This window comes from Ailuropoda melanoleuca, chromosome 4 (genome assembly GCF_002007445.2).
Source record: "Ailuropoda melanoleuca isolate Jingjing chromosome 4, ASM200744v2, whole genome shotgun sequence".
Lineage (NCBI taxonomy): Eukaryota > Metazoa > Chordata > Mammalia > Carnivora > Ursidae > Ailuropoda > Ailuropoda melanoleuca.
The window spans coordinates 65,616,715-65,635,679 of record NC_048221.1 but is presented as its reverse complement, the minus strand read 5'-3'; the positions used below and the strand labels follow the sequence as shown (position 1 = coordinate 65,635,679).

Sequence of the window (18,965 nt, the reverse complement as noted above, 5' to 3'; positions counted from 1 at the left end):
GACGGGATTTCCTAAACTTGCCTCGTGGAAATCGCTGGAGAAATCCCCTAGGTTCCTTTAGGTCTAGGGAAGGACTGGGCAAGTCTGGGGAACGCCGCTCGGGATTCAGCCCAGAGTTCATATTAGAGTCACCTGGGGAGGTGGTGTTTTTTTTTTTTTTTTTTTTTTAATACCCGACTGGTCTTTGGGGGCTGGCGTTACTGTTCTTAAAGGTTCCCCGGGTGGGGGCCTTCCAACCACAGTCAAGGCCCAGAATCGCGCCTGAGGGCAGAAAAAGTAAAAAGTCGCACAATTTTGTAAATGAGTGTTTATTGGAAACATTTTCTCAAAATCCTGTTAAAATAACCACGCACAAAAACTCAAGTGTAGTATGATTCCATTTGTGCGAAAAGGATTGTGAGACTGGAAATTAATCCTCGTTCCGTGACTCGCATTTAAACAGTTTAAAATCATCAACAGTCACGTGTGGTGCATTGGGAAAACTATTTAGAATCTAAGACGCATTCTTCCAGAAGATAATGTGGCCCATATTCACCGGGGCCGACCGCTGCCAGGCTCTATCTTGGGGACTCCTAGGAGGTCCGCTTGGGGTCGCCAAGGCGCAGACCCCGCCCACAGAGCCGGGCGGTCCCGCGGCAAAACCTCCGCAGCACGAGGCCCGTACCTCGCAGGCCCCCACCCCACTTCCGGTCGCTTCACCCCGCCCCCCCCGCGACTCCGGATCCTCTCCCGGGCCTCGCTCCACCCGCCTCGGGTTCTCTCCGGGCTGCCCCTCTGCTCTGCGGCGGTCTGGTTTCCCCGACGTGTTTTGTTTGCGACGCTGTCGTGTAACAGCGCGCTTTACGGCCGTGGGGACGAGGCGAGCCGGCGCCAGGGCCACTCCGGCCGGGAAGCAGAGCAGGCGGACGAGGTTGATGCCCGGTGGCGGGGTGAGCGCGGCGTCTGGCCGGCTTCTCATCGCCGCGGAACAAAGGGGTGCCCGGGAAGCGGCGGGGTCGGCGTCCAGGAGCGGCCCGGGAGGCTCCAGCGGCGGCGGCAAAGACGGAGTAGGCGGCCCCGGGCCGGGCAGTGGAGGCCCGGGGGGCCCCGCGGGCAGGATGAGCCTGACCCCGAAGGAACTCTCGAGTCTGCTGAGCATCATCTCGGAGGAGGCGGGCGGCGGCAGCACCTTCGAGGGCCTGTCCACCGCCTTCCACCACTACTTTAGCAAGGCCGACCACTTCCGCCTGGGCTCGGTGCTCGTTATGCTGCTGCAGCAGCCAGACCTGCTGCCCAGCGCGGCGCAACGCCTCACCGCGCTTTACCTGCTCTGGGAGATGTACCGCACGGAGCCGCTCGCCGCCAACCCGTTTGCCGCCAGCTTCGCGCACCTGCTCAACCCCGCGCCGCCCGCTCGCGGCGGCCAGGAGCCCGACAGGCCGCCGCTCTCAGGTACGCCCGAGGCGCGCCGCCCCTCGTCCGGGCGGCCCCTCCCTCCGGAAGCCAGGTGTGAGCTGTGGACAGATTGGGCACTTGCCGCCTGCGCTTTTGCGAGAGTTCATCCGCAAGTGAAATTGTCTCCTTTCGAAATTATCTTAACTCCCTCCCCAGCAAAGTATGGGGAAGTGGTAGCTTAATTACAGATTCGGGGCACCGCAAATTACTCCTCTCCACTGTACGGGCCTTCAAGTCACGCAGCTTAGTGGGGTTTGACAGTTCAGCAACTCAGTCACAGTTACTGTAGAGCCCGTCTCAGGTGTGTGACGTTGTAACTAATGACACTCTGCTCCCGGTTTTAAGTTTCAGTCGAGTAAATAGAAGTTCAGAACCCGAAGAGTTGTTGGGCGAAAATAGACCTTAAACGGTGTTTAAGGACTTTGCATCCACCTTCGTTGGTCTGATGCGTGGCCCTGAATAATGTGATGGGGGAGAGGATAGAAGGTAGTCTCAAGTTCACGGCCTAAGTTAGAAAACGCATGACTGCTGGACGTTAGGTAAAATGTATATTTGTGCAGTACTGGTAAGATCAGATCAGTGGGTTTCATTGGAGGCTGTTTGTTTTTTTTTTTAACTCAAAGAAATGCTTTATGAGATTTGACTTTGGGAGAAGACTCAGAGCCAGGAAAGGAGAAAGGCACAGAAGGGATGGTGATTAGTGATAGAGCCTCTTCGGAAACTAAGACAAAGACCAATGTAGTGGGGGCAGTAGGTAGAGGTGGGGGACAGTTTGATCTCACAGTACTAAACCAGTGGGGAAAAGAGCCATGTATAGGTAGGGGCCACTCTACAGAGAGTTAAAAGGCGAAGGCAGTGGATTTTGAGATTATACCAAGAAGTTTTTCATAGCATAGGAGGGCTTCTACCTTGTAAGCTAGTTGGTGTTCATGCTTGGCACCCCCTTTGGATCTAAAGCATCTTCTGGTTGGCTTCCTGCCCTGCTCTTATGTAAGAGGGGCAAACTTTGTGTTGAATAAGATGCCCTTAGGGTACTAGTACTGAACCAGGCTGTCAGGAAGTTAGAGAATGCCCAGAAAGTAATGGAACATATCATGGGAGGTCAAAACTCACCATCCTAGAGGGCCCTTAGCCAAGAATGGGGACAGTATGGGATTTACTCAGCCATTTGAATTCTGAAGGCCAGGTTAGGCAAAGGGAGGATGACTTATGGTCATTCTCAAATGCCATGAGTCTAAACCTAAATTCACACCACAGACTGCATTGTAAATACAAATTTGCCATGGAAGGACTCCATGGATAGGTTATTTTACCTCCCTGTGCCTCAGTTTCTTTGTAAAATGCAGATAATAATTCCTAGCTGATAGGATTAGGAGGAGGAATAAAAGTATTTACAATAATTGTTAACCATTATTATCTTTACTTTCATTAAATAGAAAATAGAGAATATCAACACCAAGGCTTATATTGTATGTCTAGGGTGAGCATCTAATGGATATATTTTTAGAGTTTTTTCAGGTGATTCTGATGCAGAGCTAGGATTGAGAATGTATCTAGATGTAAATAAGATGGCTTCCCTGCACTCAAGAGGCTTGCAGTCTGGTCGGGGAGACATAAATGTAGTCATAACCCAGTGGAGTAAGGGTTGTGCTAGATGTCACATATGAAATGCTCGGTGGCACAGATGAACAACTACCTTTGTGGCTGGAGACCTTCTCAGGGAGTAATGTTTTTGCTGGATATTGATAAGAGATGGGGTAAGGGGGTGTGTGAGGGAAATGTGGGGCCCTGTCAGGTATTCTTAAAGAACTGGGTATATTGGATGTTTTGAAATCAGGAATTCGAGAACCTGGGTGATTGGTGCAACTGGAGTGTAGGATATGTGGGTTGGAGGGGAGTTCAAGAGATGAGATTAGGAAAGTGGATCAGGACTAGATTATGAAGGGTCTTAGAATGGTGCAGAATTTTGGGTTTAATTCTGTGTAAACAGGTTAAGTTATGTGAGCAGATTTGTACCTAGAAATATATAACTAAGTGGTAAGTGGGAGTGTGGACTGTAGGTGATGGGTTGGTGGGTAGGAGTCAAAACTGGGAACTGGGGAAATGAGGGAGGCAGGCCTGGAGTCCTGGCGAGAGAGGAGGGGAGGGGACGGAGATGAGCAAACAGAATCCGGCGACAATGCTGCTGTGGAATGGATGCAGCTTGGTGAGCAACTGAATGTGGGACAGAAGGGAACAGCGTTCAGCACTGTGGGGATTCTGTAGCTGCCCTGCGCACTGACGCAGGTATGAGATGTGTACTTGCGCTGCGGATGCTTCCTTCTTCAGCTGGTACGGTTGCTCACGGCAGCAGAGGAGAAAAAGAAGCATTTCTGAGCACTAGCTTTTTAATTTTTTTTTGCTTGCATGTGTAAGCTTTAGCCTTTGCATGTTGGAAACAAAGTTTTTAATAGTTTAAAAAACTTAAGTTTCATTGATATTGCCACAAATCAGAGAATTTCAAATGGTATATTTTATTACATTTTCATAAATGTATATATCTGGTTAACTGAAAATTATAATTTTGTCTTTAAAATATGTGAGTGGAGATGGCAAGTAACAAATGCAAATTTTACAGGGTCAAGTTAATTTTTAAAAATAACCACTGGAGAAATTGTTATATGTTTTTGTTTACAGGATTTTTGCCTCCTATAACTCCACCAGAAAAGTTTTTTCTTTCCCAGCTGATGCTGGCACCCCCAAGAGAACTCTTCAAAAAGACACCTCGACAGATTGCATTGATGGACGTTGGAAACATGGGCCAGTCTGTGGACATTAGTGGGCTTCAGCTAGCCTTGGCTGGTAAGGAATTGGTGGTTTGGGTATTCTTGTGTGGTAGCATTGGGCTTTTTTTGGAGGGGGGTTTCCAGTTAAAATGAAGGTCTTTGTAACTATGCTAAAAGCTTAGTAACTTCCGTGAGAAACGTAGCTTCAGTATTGGATCCTTGCTAATATGGCATAAAAATTCATTCTTCACTTGATTGCTTTTCCAATTTAAGAAGAATGCTGGATAAAATTTAGTAGGTTTAAAAAAATTTCCTGATGTCAAAGTGAGCTACAAATTCAATGATATTTCTGTTAAAATCCCAACAATGTGTTTTGCAGACATAGAAAAACCCATCATAAAATTCATACAGAATCCCAAGGGACCCTGAATAGTCAGAATGATTTCTCTTGGCACCCTTGTTGAAAATTATTTGACCGTATATGGAAGGGTTTATTTCGGGGCTCTCTATTCCATGATCATTGCTTTTTCTGTATTCTACTTCCTCACATTTGATTTGTAGTAAGTTCTGAAGTCAGGATGTGTTAAATCTCGCGCATCCTACGTTTCAAGATTGCTTTGGCACCTTCTGTGTTACACGTATAAATGAATGAACGGGTTCTCTTGAAGCAAAAGCGTGTTGTGATAGAAAATAGAAGGACTTTCTTTACCTGGATGGTCAGACAGACTCTCTCTGAGTAGGGAAGGTAAAGAGGCAGCGTTCGCTTGACTGCTCTGAGCAAAAATATGGATGAATGGGTCTTACCACTTGAGAGTGATTCGTTAGGAAAAATCTAATATATAGGCAGATTTGTGAACCCTTGACCTTATGATTGAACTGCAGTATTAATTTTGACAGTTCTCCATCCTTCTTAGACTTAAAGCATCTGTGACATTTGGTTTCTTACATAAGGTGACATTGTTCAATAAACTTTTTCCTTGGAGCATTCTGAACCTCACTTTTTAACTCCTGGATATCAACAATATAACAATGGTTATTTTCTGAAACCAAGAGAAATCTTTTTTTTTTTCTTTTAAACCTTATTTATTAATTGTCAGGGAGAAAGAGAGCAGCAGGTAGAGGGAGAAGCAGGCTGGCTGAGCAAGGAGCCCGATGTGGGACTCCATCCCAGGACCCTGGGATCATGACCTGAGCCAAAGGCGGACACTTAACCAACTGAGCCACCCAGGTGTCCCAAGAGAAATCTTTTTAAGACTTTTAAGATTGAAGGTACACAGAAGTATCATTAGTCACTAGTACTAGATGCAATCTATTCACAGAAATGAAATAATGATTATTTCTTTAAAGACTGTATGAAAGCTGGTTACAGAGGTGACAAGCAGTTTCAGTCACCTTACCTTCAGAAAGGATTTACATGCTGAGGGTTCTAGCTTTGTATTCAATAAAGTGAGAATCGGATCTGACCTCCCTTGCAACTTAAAATGACTTGAGTTAGTCTGTGAGATAGTTTTAAAGTATATCAAGCCCAGAAAGGAATATGTGCTAGAGTTAGCCTTGAGAGAGCTTGGCAGAGTGGCTAAGCTTGCTGCTTGCTGTCCCCTACCCAGACTGAAGATGTCCTAATCCATTTACTTTTACAAGTACCAGGGGAAAAAAGAGATCCACCTGTCTTTGGAGCTGATGACCACAGCTTGCCCTTGCAGAGGCCTGCAGTTCATGTCTTGTAGTGGGACCCATGGACCAGCTGTTAATTTATGGAGGATGCGGTTGCATTCTTTTTTTTTAAATTTTAAATAAACAGGCAGACAAGTTAAAAGTAACCACAAGGGGCACTTTTACCCTGTTAACAATGTCAGTATTCATTTCAGAGGTTTTATTAAAAATTCCTGACACACAACCTGCACTTACTAGGTTACCATATGGCGTGCCAATTTAAACAGTTTTCTACATTTTGGTCAGGAGTATGCTAATTTTCTGTACTTTAGCAGTCAGAGAAAACAGCATCTCAGGATAATTTTAATTAGCATTTTTCCTATTAAATGAATATGGTAAACATGTTATAGGTCTAAGGCATCTTTCATATCTGGCCATTTTTCCACTGGATTGATGGTCCTTTATTAACACAGGTAGTTCTTTAACGAATCAGAAATTTAGCTGTGTTTTCAAAGCTACCCCAAAATCTGAGATACACAGTTCATAAAACCTGCATGTATTAAGGAATTATAAAGTGATTCTGGAGCAGCCATCATCTAGGTTGAAAAATGGAATAGTTTCAGGACCTGAAGGCTCCCTGTCTGTTTCTCTTACTAGCTGCTGCCCTCCTCCCGTCACTAAGCTCACTTTTGTGGTAATCATTCATGATTTACTTTATAGCCCTCCCCTCTGTACATGCCTGTAGTTTAACTTCGGATGTTCTTAAACTTGATGTATATGTGGCATCATACTGTGTTCTTTGGGGTGTTAGCTGTAAGGCGAATCCATGTTGATGAATTGTAGTTGTTGCTTTTCATTGCTGTTGTGACATTCATACAATGGAATACCAAGTTCTTTATCCATTTTACTGTTGATGGACATAATGTTGCTATGATCATTCTGGTACATTCTCCTGGTGTACATGTGAAAGTGTTTCTTTTAGAGAGAAAGATAAGCACATGTAAAACTTGACTAGCTAATGGCAGATTGTTTTCCAGAGTTGCTGTGCCATGTTTCACTCCCATTAGCGGTGTGCAAGTTACTTGACAATCTCTGCATCTGATAATTTCAGGCTTGTTAATTTTTTTTTTTTTTTAATCTCTCAGGTGGGATTTTCTTTTTCTTTTCTTTTTTTTTTTTTTTAAAGATTTTATTTGACAGAGAGAGAGACAGCCAGCGAGAGAGGGAACACAAGCAGGGGGAGTGGGAGAGGAAGAAGCAGGCTTCCAATGGAGGAGTCTGATGTGGGGCTCGATCCCAAAACGCCAGGATCACGCCCTGAGCCAAAGGCAGACATTTAACGACTGAGCCACCCAGGCGCCCCCAGGCTTGTTAATTTTTGTCAACCTGCAGTATGTAAGAGTTTCTTGTGTTTTGACTGATTCTCCCCCCCCCCACAATGATGTTGAACATCTCTTCAGATGTTTATTGGCCTTCAAGCTTTTTTTTTTTCTTTAATACAGTGCTTGTTGAAGTCAGCCCATTTTTTCTTTTTTAAAAAATTGATATGTAGGAGTTTTTTGCTTTCTTTTTTTTTAAATTGAAGTACAGTTGACATACAATATTACACTAGTTTCAGGTGTACAACATAATAATTTGACATTTCTTTGCATTTATTCAGTGCTCATCACATTAAGTGTAGTTTGTAACCATACAAAGTTATTGTATTATTAACTCTATTACCTATGATGTCCTTTCATTCTCATGATTTATTTATAACTGGAAGTTTGTATGTCTTAATCCCCTTCACCTATTTTGCCATCCTCCTTCCTCCCTCCCCTCTGGCCACCACCAGTTTGTTCTCTATCGAGGAGTCTGTTTCTGGTTTTTATCTGTTTTGTTAGATTCCACACAGATGTGAAATCATATGGTATTTGTCTTTCTGTGTTGGACTTCATTTAGCACGATATCTTCTAGGTCCATCCATGTTGTCACACATGGCAGGATTTCATTCTTTTTTAATATTCTTTTTCTACAATATTCCATTGTGTATATATATACACCACATCTTTATTTATCTGTGGACACTTAGGTTGCTTCCATATCTTGGCTATTATAAATAACTGCAATAAACATAAGGGTGCATGTGTCTTTTTGAAATAGTGTTTTTGTTTTCTTTGGGTGAATATTCAGAAAAGGAATTACTGGATCCTGTGATACTTCTGTTTTTAGTTTTTGAGGAATGTCCATACTGTTTTCCGGACAGGCTGCACCAGTTTACGTTCTCACCAACAGTGCATAAGGGCTTCCTTCTCTTCACATCCTCACCAACACTTGGTATTTATTTTTTTCATACTAGCTATTCTGACAGCTGTGAGGTGGTATCTCACTATGGGTTTGATTTGCATTTCCTTGGTGATTAGTGATGCTGAAAATGTTTTCATGTGTCTGTTGGTCATCTGTGTATCTTTGGAGAAATGTCTGTTCTGGTCCTCTGCCTGGTTTTTTAAAATTTAATTTTTTATTTATACTTTGTTTGATGTTGGAGTTCTTCACTTATTTTGGATATTAACCCCTTATTATATACATCATTTGCAAATAGCTTCTCCCATTCCGTATGTTTTCATTTTGTTTCCTTTGCTGTACAAAACCTTTTATTTTGATGTAGCCCCAGTTCTTTATTTTTGCTTTTGTTTCCCTTGCCTGGGAAGACTTAGCCATAAATAAGTTGCTAAGGCCAATCCAAGAGTTTACTGCCTGTGTTTTATTTTAGGAATTTTATGGTTTTGGGGTGCCTGGGTGACTCAGTCTGTTAAGCATCTGCGTTTGGCTCAGGTCATGATCTCCAGGTCCTCGGATCAAGCCCCACCTGAGGCTCCCTGCTCAGCGGAGTCTGCTTCTCCCTCTCCCTCTATGTGCACGTGCGCTTGCTCTCTAATAAATCTTAAAAAAAAGTTTTATGGTTTCAAGTCTTAAATGTAGGTCTTTTATCCATTTTGAGTTTATTTTTGTGTATGGTATAAGACAGTGGTCTCGTTTCCTTCTTTTGATGTAGCCATCTAGTTTTCCCAGCACCACATATTGATGAAATTGTCTTTTCCCCCAATTGTATATTTTTACCTTTTATAGTAGATTAATTGGCCACTTAAGCATGGGCTTATTTCTGGGTATTCTTTTCTTTGATCCATGTATCTGTTTTGTCCCGATACTATACTATTTTGATTACTATAGCTTTGTAGTAGTTTGAAATCCAAGATTGTGATACTTCCAGCTTTGTTCTTTCAAAAGATTGCTTTGGCTATTCAGGGGTCTTTTGTGGTTCCATACAAATTTTAGGGTATCTGTTCTAGTTCTGTGAAAAGTGCTATCAGCATTTTGATAGGGATTGCATTGAATCTGTAGATTGCTTTATGTAGAATGGACATTTTAACAGTATTTGTCTTTCCAATTATTTTTTTTTGTCTGACTGTTAAGGCTAGGACAGGACTGTGTTGAATAAAAACGGTGAGAGTGGACGTCCTTGTCTTGTTACTGACCTTAGTGGGAAAGCTTTCAGCTTTTCACCATTGGGATGTTAGCTGTGGATTTGTCGTGTATGGCCTTTATTATGCTGAGGTGTATACCTGCATTGTTAAAGAGTTTTTATCATGAACAGATGTTGAATTTTGTCAAATGCTTTTTCCGCATCTATTGAAATGACCATATCCATTATATCCTTTATTTTGTTAATGTGGTATATCATGTTGGTTGATTTGTGACATTGAACCATCCTTGCAACCCAGGAATAAATTCCACTTGATCATTTATTTCTGTTCTAATCTTTATTTTTCCTTTCTTTTGCGATTTTAGGTTTTGGTCTTCTTTTTCTAGCTCATTTGGGTGTAAGGGTAGGTTGTTTGAGATTTTTCTTGCTTCTTGAGGTAGGCCTGTATTGCTAAACTTCCCTCTTGGAACCACTTTTGCTGTATCCCGAAGGTTTTGATCTCTTGTGTTTTCATTTTCATTTGTTTCCATGTACTTTTTTAATTCTTCTTTTATTTCCTGGTGATCCATTCATTGTTCAGTAGTTTGTTACTTAACCTCCATGTATTTGTCTTTCCAATTTTTTCATTGTGTTTGACTTCCAGTTTCATAGTATTGTGGTCAGAAAAGATGCACGATATGACTTCAGTCTTTCTGAACTTGTTTGGTGGGCTAATATGTAATCTGTTCTGCAGAATGTTCCATGTGCATTTGAAAAGAATGTGTATTATGTTTTAGGATGGAATGTCCCAAATATATCTGTTAAATCCATCAGTGTGTCATTCAGATCTATCTAAATTTTCTGTTTAGATGATCTGTCCACTGATGGGAGTGGGGTGTTAAAGCCCCCTACAATGATATATTACTGTCAGTTTCCCCCTTGATGTTTGTTAATATTTGTTTTATATATTGGGTGCATAAATATTCACAATTGTTAGCTCTTCTTGTTGGATTGTCCCTGTATGATTTTATAGTGTCCTTCTTTGTCTTTTGTTACAGTCTATACACTTATTTAAGGGTTTTTAAAAATTTGAGAGTGAGTGAGCATGTGCACGAGTGGAGGGAGGGATGGAGGAAGGGACAGAGGGAGATAGAGAGAGAAGCAGATTCCCCCACTGAGCGCAGAGCCCCATGTGAGGCTTGGTCCCAGGACCCTGAGATTATGACCCGAGCCCTGAGATCATTACCTGAGCGGAAGTCAGACATTTAACCAACTGAGCCGCCCAGGGGCCCCTATTTAAGTATGTATGTATTTATTTAACTAGGCTCCATGCCCAACATGGGGCTTGAACTCGTGACTCTGAGATCAAGAGTCTCATGCTTTACCAACTGAGCCACCCAGACACCCCTACAGTCTTTGTTTTAAAGTTTAGTTAGTCCAGTGTAAGTACTGCCACCCACTTTCCCCCCCCATCCATTTGCATAGAATATCTTTTTCCATATGGACCTTCACTTTCAGTCTTTCTTTGGATCTTGTAGGAAGCATATAAATAGGTCTTGTCTTTTTATCCATTCAGTCACCCTGTGTCTTTTGACTTAAAAGTAAATGTGCATTTAGTTCATTTACTTTTTAAGTATTCATTGATACGTACTTTTTGACATTTTGTTGTTTCCTGGTTGTTTGTAGTTCTGTGTTCTTCTCTTGATCTCTTCCCTTATGATTTGATGACTTTATTTAGTGTTATGCTTGGGTTCCGTTCTGTTTTTTGTGAATCTATTTTAGGTTTTTGGTTGGTGGTTACTGAGGTTCATATATAATATTCTTTGTATATACAGTCTAAATTGTTGATGGTCGGATATGTTTGAATACATTCTGAAAGCACTATATTTTTACTCCCTCAGCCTGCTCCACATTTTATGTACATATTGTCCTATTTACATCTTTTCATTTTGTGCCCTTTATCTAATTATTATAGATATAATTGATTTTACTTTTGTCTTTTAACCTTCATACTAGCTTTATAAGTGATTGATCTAGTACCTTTAGTATGTGTTCGCTTTTACCGGTGAATTTTTTCTTTTCATAATTTTCTTCTAATTATGGCTTTTTCTTTTCTGCTTACAGAAGTCCCTTTAACATTTCTCGTAAGGCTAGTTTAGTGGTGGCAAACTCCTTTAACTTTTGTTTGTCTGGTAAACTGTCTGTCTTTCAGTTCTGAGTGATAACCTTGCTGGGGCAAGTAGTCTTGATTGTGCTTTTCCCCAGCACTTGGGATGTATCATGCCACTCCCTTCTGACCTGCAGTTTCTGCTGAAAGAAATCTGATAGCCTTATGGGGTTTCCTGTGTAACTATGTGCTTTTCTCTTGCTGCTTTTAAGAGTCTCTTTTTGATTTTTGACATTTTAATTATGTGTCTTGGTATGGAGCTTCTTGGGTTCATCTTGTTTAGGGCTCTCTGCACTTCCTGGACCTAGCTGGCTGTTTTCTTCCCTAAGGGAAGTTTTCAGTGATTATTTCTTCGATTATTTCTTCAAATAAGTTTTCTGCCCCATTCTTTTGCGACTCCGTATAATGCAAACGTTATGCTTGATGTTGTCACAGAAGTTCTTTAACCTGTCCTCATTTAAGATTTTTTTATCTTTTTGCCGTTCAGCTTGGGTGCGTCCCATTACCTTGTCTTCCTGATTGCTGGTCCTTTCCTCATCTGCTCATCTGCTTTTGATTCTTTAGTGTAGTTTTCATTTCAGTTATTTTATTCTTCAACTTCGTTCTGAGTTCATTCACTTTTCTCAAGTCTAATGCGGGTCTTTATGACCATTACCCAAACGCTTCATCAGGTAGGTTGCTTACTTCTTGTTTCCTTTAGTTCTTTTTCTGAGGTTTTGTGTTGTTTTTTTGTTCAGAACATATTCCTCTGTCTCATTTTGTCTGTTTGTTTCTGTATATTAGATATGTCAGTTATATCTCCTGTACTTGAAAGTAGTGGCCTTATGTGGAAAATGCCCTGAGGAGTCCAGTACCTCAATCCTCCCTGGTCACCAGTACCAGGCACTGTAGGGCTATCCTGTATGTGGGCTGTATGTACTTTCCTGTTGTGTCTGGTCTGCAGTGGCTAGGGGTGCTCTGACAGGTGGGACTGGCCCCCAGCACAACTGGCTGAGAGGCCTGACTGTAGCTGCTGCTGGTTTGTTGGTGTTGTTAGCTCTTGGTGGATTTGTAGTTTTTGAAAAGAAATACATACATATTTATACTCAATTTTGCCCTTTATTTGTATGTGTTGCAGATAGCTTTTCCCAATTAGTAGCTTGTCTCTTCTCCTTGTGATACCCTCAATTTAAAAATGTCTCTTATCCTTTTTCAGAACGCCAGTCTGAATTGCCAACCCAAAGTAAGGCCAGCTTCCCTAGTATTCTCAGTGACCCAGACCCAGACTCTTCTAATTCTGGATTTGACAGCTCGGTTGCCTCTCAAATCACGGAAGCTTTAGTCAGTGGACCAAAGCCACCTATTGAAAGTAGGTATACATAATTTTATACACTTGGGTTTTATTTTACCAGCATCCTGAGACTTTTGGTTTTTTAAAACATGGTGTTATTTTTTATTGCTCCTTAAACTTGAATTCAGTGAGAAATCTAGTGTCTAGTAGAACATAGCAGAGATGGTCAGTTAAGTTAGCTTCTTCTTTAATAAAATTGTATAATAAGTTTTTTATTAGCAGCATTCCTGAAGATATAAATTCCAATTTTACTGAGTCTTTTATAGATATTTTTCTTCTATAGTGCTTTATCAATCTTATCACTCTCATTACCTTCTCCCTTGTAAAGTTTTACTGATCTTATAGTTCTTAGTTTAATTCAAATAAAACACCTATGGAACTTGAAATAATATAGCTCCATCTTTTGGTTTCACAGGCTTTTATGTGGTTTTAATGATGAAGGCATGCTTTATACTTAGGAATAAAAAAATGTTCTCCAAATTACAGTGTTACCACGAGTTTAAAACGTGCATTACTTTAATGTCATTACCAGATCTTTGGCATAAATGGGTTTAATATCTGAAGTCTCAGCCAGTCACAAGTGTCCCTGAAGGCCCATGGCACGTGCTGATTTTTATTTAATACTTGCTTAGGCACAACTTTGTGTTACATGAGCCACCAGAAAGGTAGGTGAGAAGCAGATCAGTTAGCTACTGAGTCTAGCTCTAAGCATCAGGCATCTGAACCTTGCAGGAATGTTTTCCTTATTGCATAAGTAGTGCTTCTCAGGAAATGTTAAAAATTTTGTTTTTTCCTTTAAGTGGTCTGAAAAGATTGATACGCTAGTCCTGGTGATATAAGTAAAGTATGAGTATAGTTTAAGATAAACTGATGATTCTTAGCCAGAAAACCTTATCAGTAAACTAATCTCAAATTTGGTAGGGGCCAGGATCCAGGACCAGAATAGGCCATCTTAGGCCCTGTGGGGAGTGAGGTGTGAAATTTGTTCACCAAAAATCCCAGCCAGCATTTATTTTAGTGGGTTATAACTTAGGGATCAATCTTGTTTCACAAAATAGTTGAGGTATTGAGTCATTGCATTTTCCTGTCATACTTTCACTGTTTTATGAGAATATGGGATTTGTGGATTTAGGGATTTATGTGCAAGTCTCTGGATTCATTTGAAAATGTTAAAGGCAGCTACACTTTTCTGTTTCCTGCCATTTCATCTCCAGAGGTTATAAGATACAAAAACAAACAAAAAAACCAGTGCAAATAATAGTGGTCTCTGGGTAAGAGTAGGATGAATGAGATCAAATAGCATTTCATTTTTCCCATCAGAACTTTTACCAGTATATGAGGTTGTAGCCTTTGCTTCTGAGTGGTGATGCTTACCTGAATTAAAAATTGTCAGATCATGGTGTAGTGCCTTTCTCTCTTGAAAAGTAGATTTGATCTCTAACATAATAACGTTAGATCAGTGTTTCATTTTGTTGGATTCTGAACAAAACTCTTATTAATAATCATCTCTGCGTTGGATTTTGAAGTTTGAGAGTTCGATGTAGATGTGTATAGATGGTAGTTTACTGATAGAAGCAAACATTCCTATTCTCATTACAGGCCATTTCCGGCCAGAGTTTATTCGTCCGCCACCTCCACTCCACATTTGTGAGGATGAGCTGGCTTGGCTGAATCCAACAGAGCCTGACCATGCGATTCAGTGGGACAAATCAATGTGTGTCAAGAACAGCACTGGTGTGGAGATCAAGCGAATAATGGCCAAAGCCTTCAAAAGCCCCTTATCTTCTCCTCAACAAACACAGGTATGTATGTATTGTAAGCATTTTGTCCTTAATCCTCCGTATGATAAATGAAAAATAAATGATCCTGTCAACAGGAGGCAGCAGTAGGAAGTGTTTTGGATCCAAGGAGTCTTGGATCTCTGGACCTTTGTTCTGCTTCTCCAGCTCTGGTCATTTTACTCTGGTGGGGAAAGACAGATCTCACATTTTTGGCACATTGCATACATTGTTACATTTAAGCTGGACAGTAACTCTACTGAGGGTAAGATTATTAACATTTTATAGAAGAGGAGGAAAATGAGACCGGGAGAAGGTAAAGTAGCCTCCATCACATGGCTGGTTAGTGGTGGATTTGATAGCCCCTGCTGCCCAAGTGTAAGACTCCCCTGGGGGAAAAGGGAAGGACACCTGGTGGGTGTTTTCTGTTTGGAGAATTTTATCCAGGTTGCATACTTTCACATTAGAACTTGTGAGGACCTATTGACACTTCTAATCCAGTTTACCACCAAAAAATGTAATTTTTCAAAGTCAGATAATAGTTGTGTTTGTAGTTCACTTTGTTTGCTAGGCCATCTTGAAACACAGTCCACTGTGGTAGTTGCAGGTAGGTAAAGGAGAGAGCATAGGGAATGTGTAAGAAAACACTTATTCGGCAGAGATGTTTTTGAAGAACCTGTTTGAATTGCAGTGTGAGCAGGACCTGCACTGTATCGTCCTGCCAAGTGAGAGGCACTGTAACTGTAAAGACCGCAGCTCTCCCTCTTCCCATCCTGCTTCTCTCCTCAAGCATTTGTTCTCCACCTGGGGCTGTACTCTTGTTTCTCATGTCCCTCAGTTCTGTGGTGTGTGCTTTTCTGGAGAGCTGGTTGGCAACTAAATTATTTTAGGTTCTAACAGATGACAGAAAAAGTCTATAAAGGAGTTAAGGATGATATTGTTACAGTCCAGACAGTTCTATCCAGCCAGGCAGTGCTGAGTCTGGCTTACCGTCCAGGAGGGATCACTAGCATGTTTATAAACAGTCTTTACAGTTCAGTTGTCAATTTAAAAATCAAGACATGATTTTAATGGTTTGAGGGAAGAAATTTATGAAGTTGGTTCAATGCAGGCAATTTTACAGCTTGTTTTTATAGGCAAGAGAAAATATTTGACTCAAGAACCTCTCTCTTTTTGTAAATTTGGTTGTATTTAGCTCTTGGGTGAGTTGGAAAAAGACCCCAAACTCGTTTATCATATTGGCCTCACTCCAGCCAAACTTCCTGACCTGGTGGAAAACAACCCTCTAGTTGCTATAGAAATGCTGCTGAAGTTAATGCAGTCAAGCCAGATCACAGAGTATTTTTCGGTCCTGGTCAACATGGACATGTCCTTGCATTCAATGGAAGTTGTAAATCGGTAAGTTTTTAATAATCAGGTGTGGGGGAGGGGTGGGGGAGTATAGACCCTGATTTAAACAGCCAGAAGGGAAAGACTTAGAACAAATTTTAAGGATTTTTTTTTTTTTTTAACCTTCTTGAAATTGTACTAAAGACAGTGTCCTTTTAAGCTAATCAATCAATCAACCAGTGAAAAAAAGCCTGGCTGGAAGCCCCGTGATCAAAAGCACGGGTACAGGAGAGTCTTCTTTTGGGGTGGGAGAGGGAGGCAGCATGAGGTTTTCAACTTTATTTTCTGTCACTGACAAAACTAGTTAGCTGCTTGTTGAAAATATATTACTTCATTTCTGCATTCTCCTGCGCAAGCCTTTCCCCTTTGTAGACTCACAGTTCCTTCAGGGGCTTCCTCTGCTCCAGTCCTTGGATTGACCTACCTCTGGGTGCTTGCTGCTTCCCCTCCACTCCATTCTTACATAGCATTATTGTCTTCACCAGATATTTGTTTTTAGTCCAAGAACAACCACATCTTTTTTATCAGTATTATTCTTTCTAGAGAACAAGTTCAAGGACAAGGTTTGTTCCTTGTGTCCCCCACCCCCACCCTTTCCCCATCTCAAATGACCACAGCGCTATTCCTTGGAGCAGTCGTTCCTCAGTGCCTTATGGAAAAAGGTTCTACGGTCAAATAAGTTTAGAATTTCTTTTGGAAATTCATAGCCTATAGTTAGCATAAATTCCCTTTATCTGAACATGGAATTCCCATCCCATCTTTTTGTTTTCCTTAAACATTCTACAGAATCCTTTCTCTAATACGCCACCATGCTGCCTTCTGTCACATTCCATCCAGGTCTCTACCACCGTGTTCCTAAACAGACCACACCGAGTCCCAGATTCCAAGCTTTTCCTCTGATCATTCACTAGGTTATTAGGAACACTTCTAGGTTTCAGTTGACCTTTCAAGGCTTTTCCCATCTTTTAACTTACAATGCTTCTTACAAACCCCTCATTTTTTAGCATTTAGTTATATAGTATACTATTTACTTACTGAACTATATCTTCTTGGATATACCACCTTCCATATCACTTAGGTGTAACTGGGGCTTAGTAAATGTTACTTATTAGACCTTGAAGACCATTGACTATGAACTCTGATTCAACCAAAAACATTACACACAGAAATGTGGTGTTCAGAAAAAATGAGTAGTTACCATGTGTAATGCTAAGTACAGACTTAAAAATGGAAGTGTCCTTTATTAATTAAGCAGGGCGACTCAGGCTTATTTGAATAAATGTTTAAAACTAGGTAAGTGATCACAAATCAGAAATTTTCACTAAATAACCATAAAATAAAAAATTTCTCTTTGGTTAAGTGTTTAATAGCCCTAACTTTTAAACAGACTAACTACAGCTGTTGATCTACCTCCTGAATTTATTCACCTTTACATATCAAATTGCATCTCTACTTGTGAACAAATTAAGGATAAATATATGCAGGTAAGTAACAGAAACTTTTATAAATTTTATAAATACCTGCCAAGAAAACGGGTACACTAAAAAAATTTTTTTTTCCCCCAGAATCGTTTGGTGCGTCTTGTGTGTGTCTTTCTCCAGTCCTTGATCCGTAACAAAATTATTAATGTGCAGGACTTATTTATAGAAGTGCAGGCATTCTGTATTGAATTCAGTAGGATACGAGAAGCCGCTGGCCTTTTCCGGTTGTTGAAGACATTGGATACTGGAGAAACACCTTCTGAGACCAAAATGTCAAAATAATACCTCATCAGAACCACCGCATTCACTGTTCAGCTGTATTGTGACTTAATTTTTAAAACTGTTAGAACCTTGAGTGAATTGCTTGGCCCAATGCATATAAACACCACTTTATCTACTTAAAGCAAAATTTTACTTTCCTGGATGACTTTTTCCTTGAGATGGATTTTTGGTAAGATTTTGGGAAAATGTGTCTTTTCGGTGTCGTGCTGACGATCAGGAGTAACGGTTATCCACAAAGTTTTTGCAAACAAGTAGATGAGCTCTTTAGCACGGTAGAGCAGAGTGCCTGTTTTTGTTTAAAACACAAGTTACAGGCTGCTGCTAAATCAGGAATCCAGTTTTCTTAAGGTTCTAATATTAAAAGTATTTAATGAGAGTCTACGAAGACATTCTTAATAATTTGTCATACTGCCCCTGAGATGAAATCAGTTGAATGTTTTTGACTCAAGTGGCAAACAGAAGTTTGGTCCTTGAACCCATTTGTGCGTATAGCCTCTAATTTCTCATTAAGCACAGTATGAACCAAGGACATGCTTCTAACTTGATCCTTTCTTGTCATGGGGACTTAAGACAACAAAATACAGGCATTTCTTGGACCTCTTATAAACATGGGAACTCTTAGAAACTGTTTTTTGAGACTACAGTAGCTGGTATAATTTTGTTTTTTTCTTCTTGAGATGTTAGTTCTCTAGTTATTAGTCTAAGGTGGTTATTTTTTAGTTTTAAGGAAAAGTATTAGTCCATGCTTTGGGAGATAATTACCACAACTGAGGAACTGTCACGTAAAACCTTTTCCTGAGTGGGAACTGAACCTGCTGTCTATGGTGGGACAGATGGCCTGTTCGAGACGTAGGAGAACAAGGTGGCATCGTGTGGGCTGTTATCCCTCACTTAACTTTGGACAACAGTGCCTTACATTAAAGTTTTTTATGAACTGTATTATCTGATGTGTTTTTTTTACTTGAAGAAGCCATGAAAAATTCCTCACTGACTGAGGTACTTCCAAAGCATAGTTATTATAAGGAAATCATCTGTTCAACAGGAATTACTTTCCATTTTAACCCTGAGCAAAAGTTAAAACCACTTGGCTTGGTGTCCTTTAAAATGAGTACAAATAAATTCCAATCTTGGAATATTGACAAAAGAGTACTTATAAGAAATTTTATACCTTAGCTATTCTTACAAAAGTAAGGGATTTGTAAATATATTTGCTTAAAGGAAAGAAGAACCCAAGCCCGTATCAC

At 40.7% G+C, this 18,965-nt stretch overlaps 2 protein-coding genes across 5 annotated transcripts in view; one reads left to right on the top strand and one right to left on the bottom strand.

The window, feature by feature from the left end:
• The first annotated feature begins 709 nt into the window (after nt 1–709).
• Nucleotides 710–18,660, top strand: CNOT11 (CCR4-NOT transcription complex subunit 11). The gene is made up of 7 exons (XM_019799616.2): nt 710–1,431; nt 4,111–4,275; nt 12,657–12,809; nt 14,391–14,593; nt 15,765–15,967; nt 17,346–17,442; nt 17,524–18,660. The coding sequence occupies exons 1-7, from the start codon at nt 915–917 to the stop codon at nt 17,719–17,721; spliced, it is 1,536 nt and encodes a 511-aa protein (XP_019655175.2). The 5' UTR covers nt 710–914; the 3' UTR covers nt 17,722–18,660.
• Nucleotides 17,438–18,965, bottom strand: part of RNF149 (ring finger protein 149) — a 30,779-nt gene continuing 29,251 nt past the window's right edge. For 2 of the 4 annotated variants that reach the window (XM_034658978.1, XM_034658980.1), the window contains one exon: nt 17,438–17,698. The gene's annotated coding sequence lies outside the window, so the exon portion shown is untranslated. Of the gene's footprint in view, nt 18,008–18,965 lie in introns of all 4 variants that reach the window. The other 2 variants (XM_034658981.1, XM_034658979.1) reach the window with 2 other exon arrangements.

Bases quoted from the DNA above. Each gene is read 5' to 3' on its own strand.
- CNOT11 (XM_019799616.2), top strand. From the start codon at position 915: ATGCCCGGTGGCGGGGTGAGCGCGGCGTCTGGCCGGCTTCTCATCGCC. The intron at 4,276-12,656 runs GTAAGGAATTGG...ATCCTTTTTCAG, and splicing joins GCTTCAGCTAGCCTTGGCTG to AACGCCAGTCTGAATTGCCA. The intron at 17,443-17,523 runs GTAAGTAACAGA...TTTTTCCCCCAG, and splicing joins TTAAGGATAAATATATGCAG to AATCGTTTGGTGCGTCTTGT.